Source organism: Sarcophilus harrisii, chromosome 4, assembly GCF_902635505.1.
Source record: "Sarcophilus harrisii chromosome 4, mSarHar1.11, whole genome shotgun sequence".
NCBI classification, from domain to species: domain Eukaryota; kingdom Metazoa; phylum Chordata; class Mammalia; order Dasyuromorphia; family Dasyuridae; genus Sarcophilus; species Sarcophilus harrisii.
In genome coordinates, this window is record NC_045429.1 from 348,581,435 (window position 1) to 348,589,079 (window position 7,645).

General features: G+C 39.0%; 1 protein-coding gene across 2 annotated transcripts; it reads right to left on the minus strand.

The window, feature by feature from the left end:
- Nucleotides 1–2,545: 2,545 nt before the first annotated feature.
- On the minus strand, nt 2,546–6,834 carry MRPS23 (mitochondrial ribosomal protein S23). Of its 2 annotated transcripts, none has more exons than XM_023502158.2 (5): nt 6,695–6,834; nt 5,029–5,199; nt 3,546–3,623; nt 3,192–3,318; nt 2,546–3,071 (listed from the first exon to the last, which is right to left on the minus strand). In XM_023502158.2, the coding sequence occupies exons 1-5, from the start codon at nt 6,736–6,738 to the stop codon at nt 3,057–3,059; spliced, it is 435 nt and encodes a 144-aa protein (XP_023357926.2). In that variant the 5' UTR covers nt 6,739–6,834; the 3' UTR covers nt 2,546–3,056. The 2 variants fall into 2 exon arrangements, with proteins under 2 accessions (XP_023357926.2, XP_012403522.2); XM_012548068.2 differs by having other exon boundaries at nt 2,546–2,856; nt 6,695–6,833.
- Between the last annotated feature and the right edge of the window lie 811 nt (nt 6,835–7,645).

Consider the following 7,645-nt stretch of genomic DNA (forward strand, 5'->3'; position numbering starts at 1 on the left):
CTAAAATTAGTTTTAGTATTTCCTAAAGGGCATACTGCTCAGAAAGCCAATCTCAGAAAGGGACATGAATTGAAAGCAAAGTAGATGAGCATCGATTGAGAAATAGCTACATAAATTGTAATAAATTATTGTACTAAGAAATGATAACTAAGTATACAAAGAAAAGATATTTACACAATCTGATACAAAATGAATAAAGAAAACAATATATACAAATGACTAAACAATGTAAATTGAACCCCAAAGCAATCAAAAGGAATACTCCAAATGACAGAACAAGCTGGGTTCTAAATATTTGAGTAGAAATCTTTACCCCACTTCTTTACAGAAGTAGAAAATTCACGGATGTGGTACTTGCTTATACTTCTGGACTCTTTCAACATATTCATCAGCTTTGCTAATGGGTGGATGGGAGAGTAGGGAGAGGAAGAAGAAATTCTCATAGAAATTCAATTTTAAAAATTTAATGAAAGCTCCTGGAGGACAAAAACGTTTTATCACCCATACTTAGAACAATACCCAGCATATATCAAACATTCAATACTTGTTCACTATTTGATCTCTTCTATTCCTTTTTTTCCCTATTGACCATAGTGGTTAATTACTCCCATTCATCTTACATTTTTTAATGATGCGCTTTTTATAATTATGTCAAATATCCATTTGGATCTTGTATAGTGTAAGACACTTATTAAAACCTTTATTTATTTACTTATTTATTTTTGGCAATTTGTTTTCTAACTTTCCTAGTTACCAAATAGAGAATCCTGAAGTTATGTTCTTGGACTCATCAAACACTGTTGTATTCCTCCATCTCCAGAAGGAGCTCCCTCTGCATGTGTCCTGGTTTCTTTCAAGATTCAGCTCAAAGCATACCTTCTGCAGGCCTTTCCCCTATCTCCGCTTCTGGGATTACCTCCCTCTTGCGTGGTATGTCTTGTGTATACAGTTGTTTGAATGTTGACTTCTCCATAGACTACAAGTTCCCTGAGTTCCCTAAGTGCAAGGACCATGTTTATGCCCTTCTCTGTATCATTAGTGTTCAGTAAAGCACCTTGCACAGAGTAAGCATTTAATATGTTCTTATTGAGGATGAGTTCCATTGTCATTGATTCTTGTATATCGAGTCTCTCCCGTTGATCTACTTTCCTAAATTTCCTAAATACATTAATCTATGTAATTCTAATGATCACCTTTATATTTGACCCTTTACACTTCAGTATCTTTCATGGTGTATACCAGAGTGTTAAAGCCTAGATATATACCAATATCAGATTTTGTCCAAATTGGCTGTATAGATGGTACTGAATTTCCCAGGTTAACTGCACTTTTAATTTTGCCTTGGCAGCAAAGTTAACCACACAACAATAGGCCAACATTTTTTTTCTTTCCAAAATTTCGTTGCAGATGATGGGACTGGGTTTTAGGGTCAGCCTCTTCCCTACATTTAAGGTTTCCTCACCAAAGAACTACCAGCCTGTTTTATCAACATGCACCAATTGAAAATTTTACAAAAGAAACTTTGCATCTCAGAAAAAGTATACTTTTTCATTAGTTCTGTTTTGATTTTTCCTTCAGACTGTGAATTCCCCGAGTGGAAGGATTCTCTTTTCCATTCTTATTAGTTTCCTTCTGCATTTGGCTTGGCATTAGTACTTTTACAACATTATTACAGTATGTCACTGTTTACTGAAGAAAATAAATTCACTCCCCTCATGCCCCAACACTTGAGTGTTAACAAGAAAAGTTTCATGGTGATGAGATTTAAATTTTATTAAAGACTTTTGAAAGGATGAGGGATATTTTTATTTGTTCCTGAATTTCATTTTAGGATAACAAAGGCAATTACTGTAAGTTCAAAATAACATTCCATTTGCTTTTAAGTGGTGTGGGAAACAGATGAGGAGGTTCAAGAAGTACATTTATAAACATATTTCTTGGACTAAAGTTTCCCAGTCAAAGGTCACATCCTTAGCACAATAAAAAAGCTATATCTGGGGTGGAATGCTTCCTTTTTTAGTGGGAGTTTGTGTGTATGCTATAAGCAATTTTGTCCCTTTCTCTCTGACTGGACTGCTTCCAAGAACACTATTTAAATTCAACCTTTGAATAGTCTTCCTCAAACCCCCTTTCACAGAACAGGAACTGTATTTACAGCCTTCAGCTTCCGATCAACCATGCCTTCAGCTCCCTGGCTGTCACTTTACAAAGCAGGTCAGCCTGGTCTTCCACAAAGAAGGCTGATGGCTCTATAGCAACAAATATAGCAGGCGTCACTTGGGGAGAGTAATAAATCTACCACGGGAACAGACTGAATCCATGTGAATCATTAATTGACAGATTACAAATTGAGGGAAAGATAGTAAAGAGCAAAATTCATCCTGTCTACAAACTAACAGTGAAATCCAACCAAGCATGTCAGGAAAAAAAATTCCATTTAAAAATCCTGTGTGAACCTATATATTAGGATTTTATCAGATTGTTGACAGCTTCATACTGAACCTGTTTATAGTTAAGCAGTACGACAAAATAAAATTTCACAGAATTCTTTGCTGGATTATAGACTTTAATGAAAACCCCAAAAGAGAATTGAACATACAATATTCAAATGTAAACATTCAGAAGTATTACCCCAGCTCAGCCATGAAAAAATATTCAACATTAATGTATTGTGTATGGTTGTTAAAGAGATCAGGCCTTGATGACATAGAAAAGTCTAATTCAATAGTGAAGAAAGAGATTTTTCAGCTTCTCTTCAGCAAATTCCAAAGGCTGGTCATATGGGGCTATGCCGGTTTTCCTCCACTACAGTTCTGATAAGAAGTTTTTGTTTCAGGTTTCTGACTTCCTTAAATCCTAAAAAGACAGATTACCAACAATATTGACATTTTTACCCACATTAATGAGATAAGGCTTATAAAAGAGCTGCCTTGAATATGCAGACAACACATCAAAGCTTTGGTATTTAATATTACATTCCAGCTTCAGCTGAGGACTCTCATCTTTCAAACAATATTCAAAACAATAATATTTCAATGCATCCTTTGGAGTTCATTCTAGTAGTATTTGACCTGTTTTAAAAGTGAAACCAAGAATGGGGGAAAAAAGAGAAGTATGAATGGATAAGAGGTCTACATGTTCTCTTAATGTTCTGTTAAGGAACTGACTCAAGCTCAATATGGGATACTTACAGTTGCTCCCTCTCCTTTCCGTCGTAAAATAACACCTTCTGCCAATAAAGCCTTTCCTGTTTCCAGAAAGAGCTTATCTTCATCTGTTTCTCCTTTTTTCTGTAGTTCAATATACTTCTCCACAAATCTGAAAATCCAAGCAGTCCCCTCTCAGATATGTATCTTTTCAGATTTTCTGTGCCAGGAAATAATTATTTCTTTGCTAAGCTAAAGAACCCTAAGCACATTTATTAAATATCCCCATATTAAATATCCCAATCTCTTCTTCCTTAAGTGAAATTCATACAAATAAGCTCATCACACTACCAATGACTTAGTATTAAATATGAACCAGTACCCATATAAGTTTCTTACCTTTGACAGGAAGATTTAAAGTTTGGGTTGAAAAGATCAAAAGTTTTGGGACCAGATCCATAAACTGAATAGTATTTTCTAGAAAATAAAAATAAGCATTACATCTCCAATTAAAATCCAAGTCAATGATGATATACAAGGAGGAATAATCAGTCAACTTCTGAGAAGTATATAACACAAAATACCTCATACTTATGTTATGCTAGCAATTTGCTTCTCTTGGTGTTCAGCTAAGTGACAGAGCACTTTGAAAATGCAAAGGCACTACATAATTGCAAGGTATTATGATGTTAATTTTATTAACTATAATTTCAATAAAAATCAGGAGCTAAAAGGGACAATCTGTAATACTCCCTTAAAACGTTACCTGCTCCTTTGTCTTCCAGGAAATTAATAGGCAAAAACTCCTTACTTTATAAAAGAACCACAGAGGCTCTTAGAAAAATTGCTTCCCTTCCTGCGTCTAGCAGTGTTCAGCACACAATAACTAGTTTAAAAGTATGTGTTTTATATTATTGTGTTAAAAAATTAGTACAATGGAACCCAGCAGAATGCTGAAGAGCCAAGTATTTAAAAGCTTAAATAACCAAACTGAATTTCTCTACTTTCTATAATGTTCTCAAAACAGGGATGGAATATTCCAGTTCTTCTAACTCACAGAAATGAAAACAGATGAGATTTTATATATCTATGTGTATGTATATATATATATATATATATATATGTATGTATACACACACACACACACACACACACACACACACACATATATATAGGCCTTCTCAGTGGAAGAAATACAACATATAAAATCAAAATAAGAGAATTTATGTATCATCGTCTCCCAGGTGAAAGAAACGGAGTATGAATGTAGTATCCACAATGATTTCACTAAGGCAAGACTTAAATAGTGCTTCTGACAAAAAGGAGTTATATAGATCCAAGGAATTTTCCAAAACAATAAACTTTGAAGGGGGAAAAGTTTTTCATTAAGCTGCCAATAAAACATTCCTTACCTACTAAGTTGTGATAAGAAAAGTGAATATAGTTACAGTAAAGGTCTCTAAATCAGTTCCAGAAGTTGTTTCAGGAAGTTGCTGACAGTTATCCAACTGGACAGGAGACTTCAAGAAAATTTAGCCCTAGTCCCAAAATTAACATCCCAACTGCCCTATTTGTCCACTCTTATGGCCAAAGGGCCATATGTTCTTTTGCAGATGTCTTGGAACTTTAGTTAGAATTGTTAATGGAGGTATACCTTAGTTAATTCTTTGCCAGTTGCTTGATTCTAGATCTTCCATTTTAGGCCTTCTGTCTTTTTTTTACACAGAAAAAAAATAAGATTTCCTAGTCTGAGACTGGACCAGCTTATTTTTAGCAGAATTCCCTATCAAACTCCAATTTCTATCTACGGTTTCATCAAATACTAACTTAACTGCTCCCTTCGGAGCTTTCCTTTCCCTGGGTAAATAGTGCAATCACTCACGCTCTGATCCGATCTTCCTGGTATAGGACCTCAGGTACCAGTTCTTTGGCTTTTCCATAGCGCTGGCGGGGCCTCCGGAATACAGGCTCCTTCAATGGTGGAAAGGCCTCATATACATCATACCACAGGGGCTTCTCCTTCAACACCCCAGCTCGCATCAGGTCCCGAATCCTTGAGAAAAAGAATAAACCGGCTTGCCCAAAAAGTGGGTTCTGCAAAAGTTCCCAGAGGCTACGCTGTAAAAAGCAATAGCCATCCATCCCATCCCAAATAGCTGAGAAGCCATGGGCTCACTTAAGGTCCATGGTTCAGGGAACCAACCCCTTCATCTCCCTATAAGAAGTGAAAGAAACATCTTTTAGAATTATAAGATTTAGAAAGGAACTTTAGAGATCAATCAATTCACCATTTATTAAGCATTTATTGTGTGTCAAGCACCGCGCCAAATGCTTGGGATACAAAGAAAGGAAAAAACAGTTCTTGCCCTCAAGACTTCACAGTCATTTTTCTTCCACATGACAAGTAGGGAAATATGTTTAAAAACACTGCACATGTTTAACCTATATCAGACCGCTGTCCTGAGGAGGGGAGGAAAGGAGGGAGAAAAATTTAGAATATAAAGTTATACAAAAATGAATGTTGAAAACATTTTTTATGTGTATTTGAAAAAACAAAATACTACTGGAAAAAGATAAAAATAAATCCTTGTTGAAAATGAAGAGATCACCTAGGAACCATAGACCCGGAAAAGCTCTAAAAGATCATCTAACCTAAGGAGTCTTAATTTGGGATCCTTGGAAAAGACAAAGGATGTGTGAACTCGGATGGGGGGAATTATTTGTGTGTGTGTGTGTGTGTATGTTTATGTTCTCCAATCAATAAATGAAATATAACAACTCCTTTCCCTGCTGTTCTGAAAAAAGATGCACAGACTTGATCCATGACACCAAAAAAAAGGTTAATAAATTGATCTAGTGCAGACGCACACACACACGCACAGACGCACAGACGCACACACGCAGACACACAGACGCACACACACAGACACACAGACGCACAGACGCACACACACACAAACACGCACAGACGCGCACACACACACACAGACACACACGCACAGACGCACACACACAGACACGCACACGCACAGACGCACAGACGCACAGACACACACACAAACACGCACAAACGCACAGACGCGCACACATACAGACGCACACACAGACACACACACGCACAGACGCGCACACACACACAGACACACAGACGCACGCACACACACACAGACGCGCACACACACACAGACACACAGACGCACGCACACACACACAGACGCGCACACACAACAGAAAAATAAATTGGGATAAAATGATTTGACGAATGTCAAACAGGTGCTACGTGAGCAAGTCAAATCTGGAGCCGTGTTCCACTTCCTTCCACTGTGCCGCAATGCCTTTCGGGCGCTCGCTCATCACACAGACAGGGAAGCGGCGGGCAGGAAGATGAACGGCTCGGCCAAGTTCACGCGCACAGCCTGGCGGGTGACAGACCAGGGACGGGACCCGCAGGGCCCCCGCGCGGCCGCCGCAGAAGGGTGCCCTACCGCCCAACGCCCACCCCAGGCCAGCCCCTCAGACTGGGCCCTGCGTGCTCTCCGCGCACGCACCGGGTGAAGAGAGTGCCGATGGTCTCCAGCCGGCTCCCAGCCATAGCGACCCCCGGAGGGACGGCCCCCGCGGCCCCCAGCAGGCGAGCGACTAGGCTGAAGCTGAGAACCGGAAACGGAAATAGAAGGGAGGGTCCAGGGGGGGTAGTGCGCGCGCGGATCCCAACTGGTCTCTTTGCGAGGGAGAGGGAGGGGCGAGTACGCGGCGGAGTGCGTTGCCAAGCCAAAGTAAAAGATGGCCGAATCCACCAGAGTAACGAGTGAGGGAGCGAGTCGTCCTCGCTCAGGCAGAAGCACTCGATACCAGATGGAGCACCGCAGAATGTAATGTGGGGAAAGGGCTTAGAAGATAAAATGTCAGCTCTGGACTAGAGAACGACCTAAGCCGAGCTCTCTCGTTTCACATGTAGGGACTGGAAAAAGTTTCCAAGACTTCATTTCCCAGAAAGCACTTGAAGCAAACTCATTTTTTTTTTTTTTTTTTTTTATTTAATAGCCTTTTATTTACAGGATATATACATGGGTAACTTTACAGCATTAACAATTGCCAAACCACTTGTTCCAATTTTTTCACCTCTTACCCCCCCTCCCCCTCCCCTAGATGGCAGGATGACCAGTAGATGTTAAATATATTAAAATATAACTTAGATACACAATAAGTATACATGACCAAAACATTATTTTGCTGTACAAAAAGAATCAGACTCTGAATTATTGTACAATTAGCTTGTGAAGGAAATCAAAAATGCAGGTGTGCATAAATATAGGGATTGGGAATTCAATGTAATGGTTTTTAGTCATCTCCCAGAGTTCTTTTTCTGGGCATAGCTAGTTCAGTTCATTACTGCTCCATTAGAAATGATTTGGTTGATCTCGTTGCTGAGGATGGCCTGATCCATCAGAACTGGTCATCATCTAGTATTGTTGTTGAAGTATATAATGATCTCCTGG

Excerpts from the sequence above, each read along its gene's own strand:
- MRPS23 (XM_012548068.2), bottom strand. The coding sequence starts at position 6,738 with ATGGCTGGGAGCCGGCTGGAGACCATCGGCACTCTCTTCACCCG. Across the intron at positions 3,624-5,028 it reads CAGGAAGATCGGATCAGAGC|AAAATACTATTCAGTTTATG; the intron begins GTGAGTGATTGC and ends TTTATTTTCTAG. Across the intron at positions 2,857-3,191 it reads GGAAAGGAGAGGGAGCAACT|GATTTAAGGAAGTCAGAAAC; the intron begins GTAAGTATCCCA and ends CTGTCTTTTTAG.